Genomic DNA, 22,140 nt, shown 5'->3' on the forward strand with positions numbered 1-22,140 from the left:
AATGCAATGAAACACAGGCACCCAAACCAGCGACACAATCCACTCTAAAATCTACACAGATACATTTTTTTTGTATGAAAGCTAACTATTTAAAAAAAAAAGAGAGAAAAAGGATACAGATTACTAAATTTAAAATATATCTTCTCTGATTGTAAGGAGGTCATTCTCCTTGAATTGAAGCCATTTCAAGCCACTTGTTAAAACTTGATGTCAGCCTTATGTGGAGCTGTTTGTGTATCGGCATATTCTCTTTTGATTATTGAAATTTGTATGATGGAGATTTTCTTTTATACCATCATTGTTATTGTCAAAGTACACCAATAAAATGAAACTTGTAAAGATAACCGTATCCCGTCCGTGCCTCTGTTTTTTGTTCTCTGTGCATGCGTGCATGTTGACGTCCCTCTATTTTCAGTGTGCTGCCAGGAACTGCTGCCTCTGCCCAAGCATTTCCTCCGAGTGTGGTCAGTGGCTCTATTTTAATGTTCTGAATAATAATGTGGTTATACTGGATGCTGTGACTGCTGCACAGAGTGTAAACATGTGCAAGCAAGATTGCTTCCAGTGAAGAAACATTTAGTCTACACTTCATTACTTATACAAAAGCACAAACTGGCTACAGATACAGCATGAGCTGCCAGTGGAGGGGCTCTACTGGGAGTGGTATTCTGTAGTTTACAACGCCTGCATGGTCTATGAGATGGTCATTGAGTGCGTTGAAAAGGATATTCTTCCAAACCATGAAAAAATAATTTCCTCATTAACTTCACACACACAATATAATGACAGAAACTGTTTGTGAGTCTTCTAAAAATACCAACGTGAGGCTCCTTATCTAAGATTTTGTGTAGTTGGAGAGCTAAATGCCTGCATGAGCACTGATAGGCTCCACACTGTGAACAGGGATATAAACAGCATCACATCTCCACTTAAACACTCTTGCCCAAACAGAGGATTATTGTGTGTGTTTTTGGCACAGACACCATGGCTGTGATTCTTGAGATCCACAGTTTCCTGCAAAATATCAGCGTCTTGAGACCGATTCCTCTGTTGTTGTACACTTCTTTTTATAGTCCCACTTTCCACTCTTGTCAGTGAGTGTGCTGCTGACAGTTCATTTGTGTGTGTGTGTTTCCGTGGACCCATCCGGAGCCTGAGACAAAGATGACTCTTGTTGGGATTGTACAGCCTGTCACCCATAAAAGAAAAGCAGAGAGCAGAATGAGATGCTTTGACGAGAGGTCACTTAAGATTCATTGAATCAGAGCAGCTCCAGCCCTGTGGCATATAGCACATAAACTGCGCATCTCTGCTAGTTAACAGAAGTGACAGCTGATAATTTAATTATGCTCTCGGAAAAGGAAATGCTAAGTGGCAGGGATGGGATATCTGCTCTGAAATTTAAATGTATTCTGCAGGATTTGTGCACCGCTTCCCACTCTGTTTCCCTCAACAAAATATAAGGAAAAATGGCTGTGGTAGTAATTAATATAATGTAGGTGCTGCATTTGAAAATGTGCAAAAACGCCTCCATTAATCCTCACTGAAAATGCTTGTGCTCCTCTCCTGCTGTGTAACAGTAGTTGCAGTGTGTGTGTCTGTGTGAGAGAGACTTGGCAGAGGCACAGAGCTCTGCTGTAGTAGCCACATCTTAATGGAGTCTGGGAAACACAAGGCTTTGGTATGCTAACACCAGTGTCACTTAGCTGTCAGGCACACACAGAGGGCAGCTCTTAAGATCTCAAGAGTTGCCTTGGCATGCGTATACAACAGACGCCGGCACACACATACACATCCGTTATTGATTCATCCACACGCACCCTCTTGAGTGTTACACATCTCAAAGGCTTTGATGCCATTTGTGGAGCTTTGGCCTTTGTATGCTGCTTGTGTGTCTGTGTCAATGCATCTCTCCCCACAGTGTCTTAAACTGGAATTTGCATCAGGATATAGCTGAATAACCAAATTCGTAGTGGAGAATCATGTCACACTCTTCATACACACCTCTCCTGTTGTCATGTATGTATGTATGTATATGTGTGTGTGTGTGTGTGTGTGTGTGTGTGTGTGTGCGTATGAGTGTGTGTGCTTATTCCTCTGCACTGAGAAACAACTAAAGAGACATGCCCTTTAGCTTTCCACATTTTTTTGCTTTGTTAGTGACTTCTATATGATATATGTGCTGACATCATGCATTAAATGGTCCACGCTCTCATATCTGGTTAAATCAGATGTTAGAGTAATAGGAAACAACAATGCCTTATGGGACGCTGCATGTGTGTGCACATGTGCGTGAGTATGTGCTGTCTCATGCATGTGCAAAAACAAGAAGCAGAGGAAGAGAGAAGCCACTGTGCTCATGTGTGGATGTCACATGAATTTGTAACATCGCTTGGTATTACATAACTGTTTCCCATGGTCTCAGGTATGAGCTTTACCCAGCATTAGAGAAACCTGCTCCCCCTCCTCTTAGAGTCTGTTTTCTCTTGTCATCCTCACCATTCTGCTGTGCCTTCCCCAGGTCACCAATAGGACAGTCCTTTGTGTGGCGCTGCCCCCCCAAGGGACGGCTGAGTACCCAGCTGCTGTCAAGCCCTGGGCTTTAAACTTGCACTCCTGCTGTTTTCCTTGTTGTAGCTAACTGTTTGTGTTTTAGTAGAAGCTTATGCATGTCTATATTCCCAGGCATGTATTTGTTCCAGCTCCTGTTGTGACTCCTGCCTGCTTTCCTGTTAGGATACAAGGGATGGAGCCGAGCGACAAGGAGGCTGTAAACACATCTGCTCTACTGTTCTCTCATTCTTCATCCTCCTTGACACTTGCTGTGCTCCGTCTCAGTGTCCATCCTGTATTCTCCTGCCTGCCCTGCCCTTGTCACATCCCTGTCTATCAGCTTAAGTATTCCTCTTCAGCCAGCCAGGCGAGCTCATCCACTCAGTTCGCCTCCTCCCTACACTGACTGTCACAGCCATACTCATCTATTGCCTCTGCTCATTTTTCTCTGATGCCATCTCACTGTACTATTTTTTGAAAAAAATCTCATTACATCCATCCTACTTTATTCCTCCTGTCACATGCTCATGATCATCTCACTATCCTCCCTCATCCAGTTCTGTTGCCCAATACAACATGTCCAATTTTGCCTTTGACTGCGACCTTCACCCTCTACATCCGCTCTGTGTTGCCCCTCCAGCATTTTTATTTTTATATCAAGCCTCTGGTTTTCATCATGCTGTGATTGCTCCATCCTGTTCTGGTTAGTAAGAGATGTTGTCTTTAAGAACTATGTGCTGATGTTGTATAGAAGACCTGCTGACAGCGCTTCAGTGGTGCAAGGTCAACTAATTTTTACAGCTCATTTCACTCAGCTTCATTCATTATCATTGGGTCTCACCTAACCTCTAACTCTACAAACAATGTAATACCCTCCACACTTTGACCTACTGACCTCATCCTATCCTCTGACCTCTTCATGTGACTACGCTTTTATAAGCTACTGTAGATTGCAACTGCAGTAAGGTGTGCTTATGCTGTTTCATGCATGTTTGTATCATATGAGCACAGTTTCCTTTATGTATCAATGTGGTAGCCAGCGGTTTTGAACAAAAATGAAATGAAACTGCTTACTCTGTGCAGTCACACCTTGGACTCTTCCAGCCAATATGCTGCACAGCATATATTAATGAGTCACGTCTGGTCCTCATTACATGCTGACAGCCAGTTAATCAGTGAAAGATGTTGCTGTCTTAAACTATGTGCTGATATTCTGTGAAACCTGCAGACAGTGCAACCTGACAACAGGCTTGGTCATACTTCAAAATGGGTTTCCTGTCATGAATTCATGAATCTGTTATACCTGATATTGAGACAAGGAAACATGATGAAGCTATTTTAAAACTCCTATCAAAGGTTAATTATTCCCAGGTTAACACTGTGACTTGTCATTTGTCATGTGGACATGGGAATATACATAAATCTAGTTTTTGAGCATAAATTACTTACTGTCATGGGAGGCCAGCAAACAGTTTGCATTCCTCCAAAACGACACTCCTTTTCAATCAGTTAATTTTGATCAAATAATGTCTGACCCAGCCTTTTACTTGCTGGTTCCACAACTGTGCAATAATTTGAAGATCTTATTAAAGAGTATTTGAATGAATCTGAGAAACTGGGAACCGAGTTCTGTAAGTCATCAACAACTGGTAAGGAAATTGAACTGGAAGTATATTTAACCTACCTGACCACATCTTGGCAGGTGAATTTTCATACCTTAAGAATGATGATACGGTCTATCTGCCTTAAAAAATAAAAAATAAAAAAGTTATTTTGGTGTTTGGCGCTAAATTCTGTAAACTATCTGTAAACAATCAGATTCTTTTACCTCTTTAGAAATTTCAGCTTACCTTTGGGGATGCTTTTTTCTCATACTTGATCACATACTATATTTTGATAGCTGTTGCAAGAACACGGTGCCTGCATAGTGTTTAGATGGCGTCACAAATTATGATATACAGTATTTGGTGCAATAAAATATGTAATACTAGAAAAATAACTGCATCAAAAAGGGCAGAGGAGTAGACCAGATATTGATGGGTGAGGCGTTATTGCTCAACAACTTTTTTGTGCTTTTGTGCTTGTTCTTTTCTTTGTGTGTTTTGAGATATTTTGAGGTATTTATATTTCACTATGAATGCATGTATTGCCAATAACAAATAGTTTTTAAGCCTATAGCATTTGATTGTTTTAGCCTTGTAAATAATAGTGCTTCATTTTTTTTTCTTCTCATATTTACTGTGTATTTGTTGACTCGTAGTAAATGGACAAAGAGTAAAGGCAAAGAAATGTGGGATTGCTAACAATTTAACAATTAGAGCTCCATAATAAATCCACAGATGAGCTGCGATACAATTCCCTCTACAGGGATAAATATAGTTGTATTGAATTTTACTGAATGAAAAGTCATTTTCAGGATACAACGACCCACATGAAGGCCTACAATCCCCAAATTGTGTCTAAAAAAACACTGCCACCCTGGGGTGTTTTAGATTTTATTTCTTTCCATCTACCATGCCATGTAATGTGTTATCACTGTCCTCCAATGGTGACTTTTGGAACTTCTCCGCAATTTGGAGCAATGCAGCAGGAAACAAACACAACTGTCAAAGCAGAAATACAAATCATTTTAAAACATGTGTAAAACAGTTTACCTTTACAAAAATGTAAATAGCACCAAGATGACATACAGTATTTTTGTCCAAACAACCAGACAAGTGTCCACGCAGAGGATGTCAAGCGTGCTTGTCAGCACAAACCCGTAGCAGCGCATTAGTCCCATATCATCCACTTTGTTTTGTTACCATTTCTCTAATACAAACAGTTTAACACCATAACAATGCAGTCACTTCATATAAGTTAAAAAAGGTAAAATGTGAAAACAAAACAATCATGATCAGAGAAAAAAACAAATGCCCTATAGAATAACATCTCAAGGGAAAATATTGCCCAGCTATACAACCATAGGTGTGTCTTTGTATTCTGTGTCTTCCTCTCCTCACTTCACTAAACTAAATACCTGGGACATCTGGAGGCACTGGGGTGGGGAGCTTATGGGAAATGACTCTCGCTGGTTCAGTTAATTTGTATCTGTGCAGATGGGCTTTAAAACAGAGGGGGGAGAAGCAGAGGAAGTCACGTGAGTCATAGGAAACACACATAAGTCTCTTTCTTTTTTTAAAAATCTGTAGCTCAGGTGCTACTGGTCTCCTTTTTGGTTGGCTGCTTCCTTGGCTGCGCAGTCTTTGACCTCCCCTTTCAGCTCAGCTAGCTGTTCTGAATGAACGGCCAGGGTGCCATTCACCTGGGCCAGGTAGGAGTCTGAGTGTCTCTCAAGCTCCGCTCTGATCCGCTCCAGGTGCTCTGCCAGCTCCCCCAGGCTGCTGCACTGGCCCTCTACCTGGCTCATCCTGCTATCAACGTCTTTCACCTCCTTGTGTACTTCTATCGCTGTTCTCCGGCAGCCCTGCAGCTCCCCAGACAGCTGTCTCTTCAAGGCCACTAGCTCTCCCTTCAGCTGGGCCAGCCGCCTCTCCCCGGCCCCGAGGAGGGAGGCTTGGTGGTCCACGAGTTTGGTGATTCCTTGAACCTGGTTAACAAGCTGGTGCTCTCTCTGCTCCCAGGTGGAGTTAGCATGGCCCACTTCACTTGCAATGAAGCTAATTGAGTCCTTTAGGCCCTTCAGAGTGCGGTTTACAGAGTTGATGTTGACCTTCAGCAGGGTGATCTCTCCATGGACGAAGCCCTCCGTGTCCTCCTGGGCGATACGGAAGAGCAGGTTCTGCAGGGTGTTGTTTAGATGGCCCAGCTGGTTAGAATGGATGTCCAGGCGGTCAGTCATCTTCTTTGCCATCCCCTCACACTCCTCCTCTACTTCAGTGACACTGATACCCCCTGCTGGAGGAGTGGAGGGTGAGCAGGAAGAGGTGCAGAGGAGCTCCAGATCTATTAACTGTTTCTGAATGCCATCCAGGTCTCCCTCCACCTGCCTCCTCAAAGACTCAATCTCTGTCTCCAGTGCTGGGACCACCTGACCCTCCAAGAGTGCTGGAGCAGTGGCATTACTCAGCTCCTCGACGGCCACAAACACTCTCTCCTCCAGGGTCTTCAGCTTGTCTTCCAGCATGGTCTTGAAGCCATCCAGACCACCAGGGAGCCCTCCATCAGTTCCACCCTCCGTGGCATTGAGGCGGCCTTCTATGTCCACCAGGCGGGTCTCGATCAGTGTCTCCACATGTATGCTCTGGTCAGTGAGCGCAGTCTGGAGCTGTCTCTGAGATTCCGTCAAACCTTTGACTGAGTCCTCCAGCAGCAGCACACGCTGGGACAGACTGTTCACCTGCAATAATCAATAATGTATTAGTTTATTAGTAATTCAAAAAAATTTCCGGTCATACATGACTACAATGTTGCTCTCTCTGTTGCATGGAAACATATTTAAACATGTTAATTACTCAGCTTTAGAGGTGTTGGTTGGTAGATTTATTTACAGAGCCAGGCTAGCTGTTTCCCTGTTTGTCGCTGTGCTAAGCTAAGATAATTGTCGCTAGGCTGGAGATTCATATCAAGCGTACAGACATGAGAGTGGCATGAATCTCCTCATCTAATTCTCTAATTCAAAGCTATTATCTATAACTATTTTTTTAAGCCCTTCGTTGAAGGTTTGGTAGTGTCACATTGATCATGATGATTGATCATTTTTCAAACATTGAAACCCCTCATTCATTTACTGTTCATTTGACAAATTGACAAATCTGTTTACTGCATGCTGATATTATTACATACTACAACCACATCTATATCATACCTGTCCACAGCAGCTCTCAGTGAGAGTCAGACCTTGAATCTGGGCCTGCAAAGAGCCAAGCTCCTCCCTGAGCCCAGTCTCTCTTCCATCCAGAGACTGCTGCATCTGCTGCTGGCCATCCATGTGCTCTCGATGGCACTGTTTTTGCACCTCCCCAATCTTTATATCACAGTGGCTCTCCAGGCCGGTCAAACGGCGCTCAAAGCCATCCAGGATCTCAGCACGCACACTGGCCAGCTTGACGTCCAGGATCTCATCTAGATGAGCAGTGGAGCTGGGGCCAGGGATGGGCCTGCCTCTAGCTCCCTCCAGCAACTTCTTCAGTTGGCCATCATGACCCAGGACCATCCCCTAAAGACACACACAGGTGAGAAGGAGAAGGTAGGATTTAATACTGGAAGGAGAAATAGAACTGAGGCATGATCAGTATGTATAGATACTCTATCAACTGATCTTTGTACAAATGTAGTGGCACAGTACCTGAATCTCCTCTAAGATGTGAGTTTTGGCTCGCAGCTCATCCTTCACTTCTGTCACCCTCCCTGCTAAGTCTCCAAAACCAGTGAAGCTTTCTCCTCCTTCTAGTCCATCAGGAGTCCCATCTGGGATCACCCCAAATCCCACTGTAGAGTCAGGCACGCGGGGAGCATTGGGTAGCAGGGACACCAGGATTTTGTTGGTGTCTTCTCTGAGAGATGTGCGCAGTCGCTCTTCGAGGCCAGCCACCACTCCGTTGAGAGTGTCAAGACCCTGGGTGAGGCGACGCAGGTCGTCCTCCATCCGGTCTAAACGTTCACCAGTCACTCCTGAAATCCCAAATTTGTTCCCTGGATCAAAGAGAAAGTTTTTTGAAAGTCTGCCAGCACTGAAGATGGTATGATGCAGCCTTGAGGGTGTTTAAAAAGAAGAAAGAGAAAATATGCACGCAAACAAGCAGTAGTACTGCAAGTTTAAACTGAGGTTTACAGTAAATTGGTTTTGATTGTGTTTTTCTTCTCACCATAGTTTGGTTTTCCATTCACAGCGGGCAGCTGTCCTGTGGGTATTGTCCTGTGGTCAGGCACGCTTGGGAGGGGTTTGCCAGGCTCCAGCTGGCCTCCTCCAGGCCTCTGGTCCACGGGGGGTCGAGGGCCATGGGGGAAACCCTTCATCCCTGGGCGATGGGGAAAACCTGCACCCTTGAACGGTGGCATCATGATGTCGGGCAGTGATGTGGGTCCATCATAGCAGCTTTCTCCAGTGTATCCAGGACAACATCTCCACTCCAGCTCAGTCACAGTCTTATAACCCACCTTATACTTTGGCTTGTAGAATGTCCTGTACCTGAGGGCAGCATGACAGAAAACATGTTTACAATCAGAGCTTAAGAGTATGTTACAATTGTCACATTAGAAGTTCTATCAGAATTGCTGCATTTGTTTTTACTAATTAAGAGCTCAGAGCCAGAACAGAGGACAGGCGGATGGGAGGTGCAGAGCAGAGATAAAGGGATAAAGTTGTTCTCTACGAGATTTAACATGGATTAAAGGGAGATAAGGAGACCGAGATAAAATACAACATAAATCATGTGGCATTAGAGGATTGAACCAGGGTCAGCACCCAACTTCACTGTTATCTTGTTTAAGGTGAATTTCCTTTTGATTGTGAATCAAACTCACTTGTTCTCTCTCTTACACACACAAACACACACACATACATACACACACGGTCATTCATTCAGGCTTTTTGAAGAGAAAATCCCTTCCTTTAATTTTCTCTGTGTGGGGGCTTTTGAAAGGCATATCAAAAAGAGCCACAACATGACATGAGCACGTCTGCTTGGACGTTCACACACGTGCAGATAGGCACAGTTACATCTGCAGTAGTGTTACTTTTCAATTCTTTAGGATTGGTAGGAAAGACCACATTTAACCCATAATGATCAAACAGGAGGAGCTCTTCAGCCTTTTTTGATGGACAGAGAAAGAAATGGTGCTCACAGTAGCCACTGTCTTTGAACTTTTGAGACAATTTTTAAACAGTTTAAACAGACAGTTTTTAAAATCCTAATTGAATTGACACCATTTCCCTCCAGGGTTGTTACTCGATCAAAGAACTATAACTACATAAACAGATGTGACTTCAGCTGATGTCCTCGTTATATGGGCAGCACATTACATGGACACTAGAGGGCAGCATTGATATAGAGTACTTTCTACACTGTTCCCAATGCTGCTGTTTACTGAATATGAAATAATAATTACACCTTTTAGGTTGGGTTAGAGGTCCAAAATCCAAAGAATGTCAAAGGTTTGATGTGAGACTTCATCTCATATATTATTAGTTTCATTGATTTTTTTTTTTTAAACTTACATGACAACGGGACACTTCTGACCCCAGATGCACTTGGTGGTGTACTCAGCCTTCACATAGGTTGCCACTCCATCCTGCATGATGCACGTGATGTTTTTCTGGACCACATAGGCACAGTGGTTTCTGTGGGGACAGCAGAGTGACATTTAGAGAACTGATATACAATGTGAGCACTGTGTAAATATAACAACAGACCTTGTTTCACAGTGTACCTGTCAATCATGTTTATTGTTTTATCATTTAAACTTTTGAATTGTACAAAATAATTATGTGTTATTCTTCTTTCAAAAATGGCAGAGTGTCACTTTAAGCAAACAAGTAGTTGCTCAAACAACACTTTTCAGTGATATTTTTCTTTAATGCACTGTTGCTACTCCACCTCCAGCTGAGTGATGAGATTATTTCTTCTTGAAAAATATGTAATTCGATGATGAAGCCTCCCTTGAGGTCAATGTCTGAATGCTTTACTGTGCTGCTTACTCGTGTGATTATTCTGTCTGCCCCCTTCTCTGTTGTATAGTGCTTGTTTTGTTTCTTTTTATACTGCTCAGTAGTAGCTTAACTGTTCCTTTATTGCTGCTTTTGCTATAGTTCGTTTGTTTTTATAAGCTGCCATGTAAATCTGGTTTTATAAAATATATACACATGACTTTTCTATCTTATGTAAAACCTATTCATGGCAATGGATCCTTCAGATAAGATTTATTCTTTTCAAATTGCATTTTTGGTTTGCAACCTCAGATCTTGCGAGCTTTGAAGGGGTTTTCACAAAAGAGCCGTATATTACATACAGATAAATTATATCGAGTGATGTTTCCCCGTTTAATCTTAAAAACCGCAAATTTATGGATACCTCTGGCATTAGGCAGAATGATGACGGAGGATTTTTGCTGGCTCTGTCTGGATAGATTGTGTTTCCCTACCAAGTGAAAACACATTTCTTATTGACATGTTCATTGATGTATAACACACCGAGCTACAGTCATTTATGAAGACAAGAAACAAAAAATATCACTGAGACATTTTTCAATCCCAGACATGCTCGGATATGTCCAGAGTCCAACACATAATAACTTCACTATAACTACTTTGAACAGTTGTTGCATCATGCTGGAGCTGGGCCTTCTCTCTCCTTCTCTCGCTTCATTGCCAGTGCAGCCACAGCAACTGCTAAATGTTCCCCTGGACCCTGTGCAACACAGGAAACAATGATCTGCACTCTTTAGGCTCACATGTGAAGCATTTCTTACATTCAGAGGGGAGCATTTAGCAACACATGCAGTACTTAACATTGCTCCACAGCTGTTTCAGGACAAATAGAAGTGTTTGGAGGAGCACAGAGGGACACGGGGGCCGAAGAAGGTCTACATGCCAAGTTAACAGGTTCAGACGGTTAACAGGCCGGACAGTCTGACAGAATCTGTGAGAAACCGCTGCACTGCTGCTGCTCTCTGCAAATTGCTGACTGTGTTGACGTTTCTGTGTGTGTGTGTCACCACTCTCCCGGTGTTGACATATGTTAATAGCGGTGGAAGGAAAAGGGGCAGGAGTCAGAATGACAGAGCTCCTTTCATACCAGCCTGACAACCTGCTGCCAGGTCAGGCGTTGTTAAGGAAGTGGCGGTTATGACCTGAACTGATGTGGTAGGATGGGAGCTCTTAAAACACTTTAAACTTACACAGGAAATTCACTGGTTGCTGCAGATGATTTTTGTGCGTAAGAAAAACAAGGACATCTGGGATCTGGAATATATTTTCATGTATCAGAAAGGTGTTGGGTATAATGAATGAAGACTATATGTTTATTGTGACAACACAAGTGGTGCTGCATCATAATTTCTGCAGATCTTCCCTCTGATAAAAACATGTGTACTGTATCTTGCTCAGTCTGCTGATGCTGCTGTTACAACCCTGCTGATAATTTCCTTTCATGAATTCTTGTCCACCACCACCCCACCTGCAGGCTCTTTTCTTTATGATCCCTGATGGGGGTGTGTGGGGGGGTTAACAGCGATTACTCCTTCTGCTCTCATCTGCTGCTCACAGAATACACATCGCCTTTGGCGGCAAAATAAATCACAGTTTGTCTTCATTTTTTGAACATGTGAGAAGTCTGGCACAAACACAGTACATTTGTGCAAGATCACATTCCCATGGTGATGGTAATAAAGATTCCTGGAGTTAAGACAAACTGACGATACCGTCATCCAGAGAATATGAGCACTATGTTTGAGTGGTTTAAGTATCATACTGTAAAGCCTTAATAGTGCTTAATGGGTATGGTTTCCTTGCATATATGACAGATTTATTGACTGCTACAAAGTAAGAAAGTTGACTTTGTTTTGTGTCTGTGTGAGAGTTAAGAAAAGCTTCTATAGGCATATGAGGATTTTTGACAGCTGATGGAGACCAGACTCACTGCACAAGTATGTCTGTGTATACAGTACAGTATAGTAAGTGTGTGACCCTTCTCACATTACTGATCACTGGAGTGAAAAGTGACCATGTTCACCGATTTGTTTGTCAGGTGCACATCTGGGGGGAGCCAGTGACCTTCAGACTCAAACACAATGCCTGAAAAGTGCAGGAATCCAGATGTACATGGTTTTCTGCTTCTGCCTCTCTCTCCCGAGTCCGCTCTTTGCCTGTTTTCACAAATCTGTCAATGTCATTTGGGTCTGCGAGTGATATTTTATCCTCAGTGTCTTACAGACAGAGGGGCTCTGGCTTTGTGAGAATCAAAGTCGAATGCTGAGATAAATCCTGTCCCTCTGCGCTGCAGTGTCGGTCAGGGCAACCGCAGGTCACCTCCTCTGTTGTGTAAAAACAGATCTTTATACGACCAATGTTGAGTTTCAACTTGAGAGATAGTGATATTGTGCGTGAGCCACACAGACACTCTCACACACATCGGTACACACGCAATAAAGCTCTTGGCCCTTTTATATCACATCCACAGAGACCACACAGCTCTGCAGGATGAGGATTACACGAGCTTTTTTGCCAGAAATACAAACTCATGATGTGTGAGTGGTCATATGAAAGAAGGACAGTACTGTCTTTGGGGTCTGTAACTGTCTCAACCATGTTCAGTCCCTGCAAGGTAGGTGAGAACTACATCTGCCTGGGTGTGTGTGTGTGTGTGTGTGTGTGTGTGTGTGGGGGGGGGGGGGGGGGTCCTGATCCAGTATAATCTGAGATCTGAGATCACAGGAGGAGAAAAAGAGAGAGGGTAGTGCTGGCCTTTTCTAAGCTATTTTCACACCTCGTCCCTCAACCAATATGGCACAAGGAGACTGGTTTTAAAATGTATAAATACTTTCTGATGTTTATTTAAGCACTCGTTGGTGACAGATGGCCACACAGGATAACCCTATATGTGCCAGACAGTAAAAGTCACTTAGGCCAAGTCAACTTTATCTATGACTCATATTTAAGACAACTAGCACATTCCACATCAATGCATTTGTTAATTGTGTAAGTGTGAGTAAAAACATATTGAAAAAAATTTTTTTGTAGAGTTTGATCTGATTTACTGGTCTAGGACAAAAGAGTTCAAAGTTTCAGAGATATCATTCGACTGCAGGTGACCTATTCTGCTGCTTTGGGGCAGCAACAGCAAAGGCATGATGAGCATTTGGCTTTAACTTTGCCCCTGAGACAGGCAAAAACATGTGGTCGCAGGACCTTAGTGACCTAGAAAAAGAATAGTTAAGACGGTCAGAGGAATAAAAAGTTGCCAACATATGTAATAAATCCTAACAAGAGATCAGGAGTCTACAGCCATCCCAGCAACTCTGTCAGGCTGTACTTTGGCACAACGGTGCTTTGAGCAAAATACTAATGCCAGCATGCTAACATGCTCACAATGCCTTTGTGAAAATACCTGAAGGTTTAGCAGGTATAATGTTCTATATATTAGTATGTTGACAAACAGACACTGCCATCCCTGCAGCCATGCCACCAGCATGGCTAAAAGCCTCTAAAAGAGTGCAGTTGATTAGTATACTGTCTTTAAGTGAACTCATCTACCTGATCTAATATGACAGCATTCCATTTGGCTGGTATGCAGTTTAAAACAAAATTAGGTTTTGCAGAATGCCTAAACGAAGTGACCCCGGCCTGAGTCAGATGTTACTTATTGCCTATTTGACTCTTGCACAGTACAGATTTACAAAAAGGCTTTCTTAAGACAGAAGTGCAAACTAACAATTGTATTTTAGATATTTTCTGATGATATTTCACACATTTCTTGCTATTTTTTTTTTCATATAAAAAACATTTCTTTTGAGTGTGTCAACTTACAAGTCGAATATCACTGTAAACAGCAAGAAAACACCCAAAATATATAAAAAATAAAAGTGTCCAGTTGATCCACACCCTCTTTGAACCACCCAGCCCCAACTGACTCAACACTGATTCAAGTTCATCAGTGTATTTAACTCTTGTGTCACCTGACCTTGCTCTCTTCCTCTTCAAACAAAACACTCTTTGCCTCCTGTCACCATGACAGGAAAGCCACACGTACTATTTCTCTTGCCTTACTTTCCTCTTTGTCCCCATCTCCCAACACACTTCTCTCTTTTAACACCAAAAATATTGTCTTTTTTCTGTCATTTGGAGCGTGACATTTTTTGACTGCTACTCTGGTCCCACTGTAAATATTTGCAGTATAGCATTACAGTTCCTAAATCACTTCACAGCCTCCCAGGGGGAAAGCAGAATTCCCATCTCAGATTCTCATGTGGAGCGTTTTCGGTAAATATTATTGCTGCTGGACCTCCACCCTCTGCTGGGCCCAAAACAACTCACCTTTCAGTTCCCTTTTTTCTCATAACCTTCCCCTTTTTTTTTTGTGCAAAATCTGCAAACTGCAGGTAATCTCTGTTTACTTATCTAAGCATACCAGTCCTGCCTCAGTTTCTAATACTGTGTTTTTTCTTGCTCTTTTTGATTGAAGCCCATCTGTGTTGCCTCATCATGACCCTGACATCCCCGGTACTCTAACCTGGCACTTTTTCCTCCATTGCCTCCGTTATTTTGACACTGTTGCACTCAAGGTCTCACCTTCCTCATTACTAACTGCTCTCTCACCTGCAGGGTTCCTGACTGTTTGAACCCAGGCCACTGCTGCTGCCTCTGACAGATTTATGACTGGAGCAGCCCAGATAGAAAACCATGCAATCTTTAATAGGACCTTTAACAACCGTGTCTATGAGCTAACAACTCTCCTCCAGGGCCCACCTCTTTCCATACAGGCTTTTAATGAAACCTATTTCTAGCCAACTGGCAGGTCTTGAAGGCCCCATGCTGCACAGCTGACTGGCGTTGCTCTTGTGGCTACTGATTAGGGTTAAAGCAAAGACCTGATACTCCCAGCTCCAGGACCGAGGGGATCACTCTGTCATTCATAGACAGGTCACCTCTAACGCCAGCTCCAGTAATTATAGCTTAAAGGCAGACCATTATTTTTACATATGTATAAATCTTGGCAATCAGCCTTTAATCCTCAATACAGCAAAATGTGGATGTGGAAACATTTTACAGTTTGTCATTGTTAGTTCCTATTCATTATAGATCATTTTTACTTGTTAAGATTTATTGGACAGTCATATATTACTCTGTTGTTATATGTTATTTTGTTTTGTTATGTCGTTACATTGTTTTTTTGTTGGTGTTATATGTTGTTTTTCTCGTGGAGCCCAGTAAGAGCCTCAAACACCGGTAGTGAAAGAACAAACCAATAACATCTCAATGCTTTCGGCATTTCACAAAGCACATAATCTTCTTTGAGTAAGAATAGCTCCCTGTGTTTTTGAAATAAAGGGGTATTCAAATGGAACTGTTAGATTTGTTAGGCTCAATGTACTGTATATGCTTGGGAGTTAAACTAATAGCAATGTGTTGAAGGTGACTGCTGAACATTAAGACTATTATAATCACAATATCTGGGTGCTGTAACTAGTAAGAGAGCCTTTTTCAACAGTATGTTGTGTGGCTTACTCCACATGTTTAAATAATTATGATCAAATATTGTTGTTTTATTGTTTTTCAATTTTATATGTTATTTTTTCAATAATTTTTTGTTACATTTATGTTTCATTAGCTCACTCTTAACGAACACCATTTCCAAAGAGCCCGAGACCATTGCAGGTTAAAGGTCACAGCTTGACAAAAAAGGCTCAGACATGTCTGTAATAACAGCAGGGCAGAGAGGACTGAAAGTGGTAGATGCTTTTAAACAGAGTTTGGACAGATTACAGCAAAACGAGAAGTTTGGTGAATGTTATGGGTATAGAAAGAATTAAGTTACAATGGCTTCAGGTTGAAAATTGTCATTGGAGGTGTAACAAGTGCATTTCCCAAAATGCGAAACTATAAAACAATTTACTCAGAGTTGTTGATTAAGGCATGGATTATGCTCTCTCATGTACATTAAAATCCCAAACATTTTAGCTAAAAGGTGAGTGGAGCCAAAAGTTAGATAAATATGTGTGGTTGAGAACCTTGGGAATTTACTGCCCAGCCTCTGTGACCCTTAGCAGGAGACTGGCTCCGTTCTTGTCCTCCACTGGACACTCAACATAAACTTACAACAGCAACCCATGACCTCTGACCTCTACCAACTCGCTGACCTTTCCCCCTTGATCTCTGTCCAATTCATCATGGAAAAGCCCTTGGATATGTCTCTAATCTGATCAGTGAAGACTTGTAGCATCTGCTTGGATCCTAATTGATTTATACTACACCCATTTTCCAATGATGGGTATGAGGCTCTTGGATTATGTTTCACCTGTTGTCATTCACTCAGTGTTTTAGTGGTATGTTATAGCGCAACATAGTGAAAGATGCTTGTGAGATGCTACATACACTATATATTTTCACCACTTGGTTAGCATGCCAACAAATTCTTGTAATCTTCATGAAATGTTGAAATGAAAATTGATTCATTGATTGATATTTGCCACTTTGCCAACACCTTTGGGCCAAAACACTCTCCAGGAAACCTGAGCTAAGCCATCCATGCACAGCTCTAGTTACTGCCCAACGTCAGCTTCTATGTAATAAAGCTGTGACAGGTACAGTATTGTAACTGTCTATATATAATATATCACAGTCAGTGACTGGAGGGTTATATAGTTTCTCACTGCAGCAAGTGGTTGCACTGAGTGAAAGAAGGACTGTGAAATCACATCACTTGCTTTGCTGCCAAAATACAGATAATAATTCAACATGAAGGTGAAAAAAAGTCTGTGACGCACCAACAGCTGAGAATTTATTTTCTCACCAAACAAAACAGGCGTGTTTTGTCCACGTGACAGTGTGGTCAGTAAGAATCAAGAGTTTGTATTTACAAGCCATAAAAGCACATGAGTGAAATCCTTCTCAAACATAAACAAACATAGATCCATACATACTGTACACACACACACACACACACACACACACACACACACACAAACACACGTCATTGCATGTCTGTTATTTTTAAGTCTCTATTTCCACTGACCAGTCAGGCTGACAACAACTGAGCTCATATATCTGTAGTGGTGGTCTGACACTGACACGTCCCCAGGGCCCACTGTGTCCAAGGTGGGTCAGCACCTCTTATATAAACACTATACTTGGACACACACTAATGTGGGGGAATATTACCAGCTACCAGCAATAAGTACAATTACTGAACATCTGACGTCAATGATCAGGTAGATTTTATTAGAACAATCTATAATGTTTGGTTAACGAGACAGTCTTGGGATTCAGGCTTGGCAAAAATTGGCATGGGAGAATATGAAGAAAACTCTCTGGCATCACTTCAAAAAAGTAAATGGATCCTATCGTAATGAGCTACCAGCATGCAGTAGACATGACCAGCAAAGTTTAAAGCATCAGATATGAGGAAAAATAAGATGCAGGGCATACAGTGCAGGTAACCTTTTAACAAAAAGGTTCTTATCATAAGATATAAAAGGCATTTAGAAAAGAAACTCTTGGCAATATAAAAAAGACACATAAATCAGATATAAAAGACAGACAGGTGCAGAGCACATTCGCTTGACGGGAGGTGTGAGGAGGCAGTTAGCTTTCGTCAAAAGATGAGAAATACAACTCTCAGTAACAAGAAATAGGCCTCCTGGGAACTCCAAATTTGTCATAATTACATGTTGTGTGTTCTTCATTGGCTTGCTAACCTTAGCCACACTGGTATGTTACATTCAGGAATCAACTGGTTATATCCAGAGATCTGTGACTTCACTATGAGGATGGGACCTCTGGGGAGCTGCACTTCTGATGTTAAGCTAGCTGTTGATCAGTAAACACCAGCAAACATGTTAAATAATATGACAAGTGTAAAACTTATCATGAGTGAGAAAAAAAGTTTACAAGTGGTGATTTTGGCTTAGTAGAAGTGCAAGGAGAGTAAACATATGATGACAGGCGGAAAGGAAGGTAAGGATGGGATGGGTGAAGGTTATATTAGATGGGTGTGAAGATTAAAGGTGGAGACTTAATGTTGCACTCAGGATGGGGGATGCTGAAGAGCCTTTTCCCTGGAGGTGAGGGTGCATGCTATTACTAAGCTGGGCTGGGCGATCAACAGTGTTCAGTGGCAGTTTGAGTGAAGCAGCAGGTAGCTGGGGAGCTGTCCAAAGACATAACAGCTCTCGGGGGAAGCCAAGCAAAAGAGACGGGAAAGGGAGAAAGAAAAAAAAAAAAAAACGAAAGAGCCCTGTCAGCCAAATATCAGCCATCTCTATCCAGGCAAAATATATCCACAAAGCTCTGTTTTATCTAACAGCTTCATGACTTTCAAATAGCATGCACAGCTTGGGATTGTTATTCCTCCCTGGTCATGTGGTTTGACTGTCCTGACAATATCTGTCCAGTGTATTTGCATAAATCACAGATCACTGATTAAAAACAGAAGATGGTCCTTCTCCTCCTCTTGTTGATACTGGAAGAGTTGGATGGTAAAAAAAAACAAGTGCTCAATAATAATCACAATTCAAACTCAGTTGAGACCACTGTGTTATTGCTTTAATATTGATTGACGATTAGTTGTACCACTCCCTTCTGGCAACGGGTGCAGCTGCACCGTAAGTCTTGCCTCCTAATTGAGCCCCCCGCCCACCACACACACACACATACACACACACACACGCACACGCACACACACACACACACCCACAGAGCGGCTGTGAGGGATCAATACTCTTGTCGCCAACATCCCCTTTGCTGCACCATAAAGGCCTTAATGACGGCTTTGTTTTTTATAAAGCACTTGTCGTTGTTGCTTTATAATGTTTATCCCCAGCCACAGATGGTTTTAGGTGTGAACCACAGAAAAGGGCTGATGGCGAGTAAGAGAGAAACAGAGAGTCAATTCAGGGATCTGTTACCGAGCCGATGCCCTAACTGAAACCATATTTCTGCAACTCGCTGGTGACATGTGTTTCTCAGGGGAAATACAGTACGAGGTGGGTCTTGCTTGCAAGCACTCCGGCTACTTGGAATGCTTTTTTGAATCAATACCCTGCAGCGTGGGAAGGGAAATAACACGTGCATTAGTGCCTGTGACATGTCCAAAACAGAGCACTTACTTGTGACGGGTCATGGGCTTGTTTGGTGAATGGTGAGCGTTGAGTCCAGCCTTGTACAGGTTGTATCTGTTTCCATAGAAAGGGTTGGCATGGCCTCCATAAAAAGTTCCTTTACTGTCCACCACAGATAGCAACCCTCCTAAGAGAAATAACTGTGCAGCCAGTTGACACCACTTGGTCCTCATTGTTTTTCCTTTTTTCTCTTCGTCTTGAAAAGCTCAATTAATTCCAGAGTCTTGAAAAGGCAACTGGCTGGTGGTGAAAACAGGGTAAAATGTGAGTTGTAGTTTTCTTAGAGTGCTGTGTTGAAGTTCCCCGACTCACGTGCAGTCTTGTCTTCTTCAGTGGGCCCTGAAGGAGACATGGAGCCCAAACAGCTGTAGCATCAGAAGCATCTCGCCCTGCACTCCTTCAGTTCGCACACTAACTACACTCTGAGCACATAGGACAGAGCAGAGGGAAAACTAGTGAGGCTGAAGAGGGAGGGGAGAGGAAGAGGGGCAAGGAAAACAACACAAAGGTGTGCTGGAGGAGGGGAAAGGAGAAAGAGGAGAGCAGGACAGAAGAGAGAACTAGGGAAGAGAGTGTCAGAGTGTCTCTAGCAAAGTTTCAGCTCCATACACACACACATGCCAGAGTGTGTGAGACCTGCTGACTAGGCTCGACCCTCCAAGTCCTCTGCACTCTGCATGAGTGAGGGTGTGTGTGTGTAAGAAGCAGCGTGCTGCTCTGCTGCCTCTGAAGGGGTAGGCAGACAGACAGCCAGTATTTGCATATCCCACCCCAACTCCAGCCTGGCTGCTCTGCATAAGAGTTTGACTGACTGCTGATATGATTGGGTGATTTTGGTGACTCTCCCTCTTTCTCTCACACACATAAACACGAACATACATTTCAACACACACCTTCAAACTAGATTCAACTAGAACAGAAAAAGCTCTGTCACTTAATTGTGCTCTATCGTCATCCCCTCTCCTGGTCTGTCCCCTTTCCCTCCAATCTCCAACAATCAAATTTTTTGATTTAATCCCTTAACGATTTTATTTCTTTAAGCTTTCCTTTTCTGTCTCCATCTGCTCTGGGAACAGCAATACATCAAAGCGCAGCCCCAGTGTGCAGTGCCATGTGCATGGCTGTGACTGCAGCCAGCTCAGACGCTGCAGATTTGGACACAATGGACCTCCTCCTTGCTTCACTGCGGTCAGTCATTAAAAATCCCAGCCACGGCTTCAGTTGAGATCCACACCCTGACCCCCTGCTTATGTTTCACCGCACTTCCATGTAGTTTTTGGATTCATGCATAGCTGCCTCCTCCATCTTTCAGGGGTTTTTTTCCTGGGGATTTCGCCGATCTGTTCTATTTCTATAAATGGAGAGTGTCAGAGTGTCAGCGTGTGAAATAATGTTTGCTGAGCCCTAAAAGGTCTCTCTCTTTTTTTATGTGTTAGTGCCCAGTTATGCCAGAGTGGCAAAGCAAAACTGATTCGTGCATGCAGGAAAAGGTGGTGCTGGAAGCTTTTTGATGTAATGACAACTTTCCTATTGTTCTGTAGCTTTTTTTTTGTTTTTTGGCAAAATGGAAACAAAAGGATTGGATGGTGCAGCACAGTTAGTCTGTTTTTCTCTGCACCTCACAATTAATTTAAAAAGTGGAAACAAATGCAAATTTGTGTCAAAGCACCTCAAAGTTGAGCACTATGGAAAATCACTGTGTTACTTTACTTTACCTATTTGAGCACTAATGTTGAAATTGTATAAAAATGTGCTTTTGTAAATTCTGGTGCGACACAATAACCACTGGCTGGATCACAATTTAATCTTTTATCTATCTTATATTATCAGTAAGGGGACGACGACCCAGCATGACCTATCAGTGAGCATGGTTGGTTTTAACAACTACCCTCAGAAGACAGACTTGGAGGAAGAGCCTGATGTTTGAAATGGCCTCTTTGTTTGGACGGTTAGTTTGCGGTGTCCTTCTCACCTGTGTGTGGACTACGCACCATTTACTCTGCACTTATTTACTCTTCATTTACAGGCTGGTGTGAAAGAAAAACACACAGCTTCACGGTATGCAAAGAGACACATAAGTGGAAGAGTTTCAAATACGTGTATTTCAGACCCAGGAGTGCTCAAACAGCCATGGAGGAATGGTGATAGATCTATCAACCAATGTGTATTCTAGGAGACAAAAGGATGAACAAAACCTTTGAAAGAGACTTTTGAGTTATGGCTGTTTATATCCTTTAATCTCATTTCACAGGATGCCCTTTAGCACGAAGTCGTGTAAACTCTGTTGAGGTTCCTTTAATCCGTTCTATAGATCTACAGAACTACGGTGTGTGAAGCTGCTGAAGCTTATCCTCCTCCTGAAGCGTCACCCCGTCGCTCCAGAAACTCACACCTCACCTCATCTCAAAAGCAGGGAGACAGTGAAAAGGAAACTATTTCTAAATCTTTGTCTATTCTGGCAGACAGCTCTGCACTGAAATACAATTTTTCACAGAAATGACTGGCACAGTCTTAAACGGATGACTGACCCAGCATGCTGTCCAGATGTTGGGGGAAAACGAGAGATATCTGTGAATTTCTCACTGTAAGTGTATCAGTTAATGGTCATTTAGAACATGAAATAGCATCATATTGGCCAAACAATCCAACCAAAACATATCAAATTAATTAACCGTCACTAAAAGAATCACCATTTAGTAATAATGGAACATCTGTTGTAGGCCAAAAATTTAATTTTCTGTTTGAATTATTACTGTAATTAGTGAACAACAACAGTTTCTGGTGGCTATAAATCTCACAGGTCTGGGTTTGCTC

General features: G+C 42.5%; 1 protein-coding gene across 1 annotated transcript; it reads right to left on the reverse strand.

The window, feature by feature from the left end:
• Positions 1 to 5,052: 5,052 nt before the first annotated feature.
• emilin3b (elastin microfibril interfacer 3b) lies at positions 5,053 to 19,701 on the reverse strand. The gene is made up of 6 exons (XM_070839806.1): positions 19,315 to 19,701; positions 9,713 to 9,835; positions 8,361 to 8,683; positions 7,841 to 8,187; positions 7,361 to 7,711; positions 5,053 to 6,892 (listed from the first exon to the last, which is right to left on the reverse strand). The coding sequence occupies exons 1-6, from the start codon at positions 19,497 to 19,499 to the stop codon at positions 5,753 to 5,755; spliced, it is 2,469 nt and encodes an 822-aa protein (XP_070695907.1). The 5' UTR covers positions 19,500 to 19,701; the 3' UTR covers positions 5,053 to 5,752.
• Positions 19,702 to 22,140: the final 2,439 nt, after the last annotated feature.

Source organism: Pempheris klunzingeri, chromosome 11 (genome assembly GCF_042242105.1).
Source record: "Pempheris klunzingeri isolate RE-2024b chromosome 11, fPemKlu1.hap1, whole genome shotgun sequence".
Classification (NCBI taxonomy): Eukaryota; Metazoa; Chordata; class Actinopteri; order Acropomatiformes; family Pempheridae; genus Pempheris; species Pempheris klunzingeri.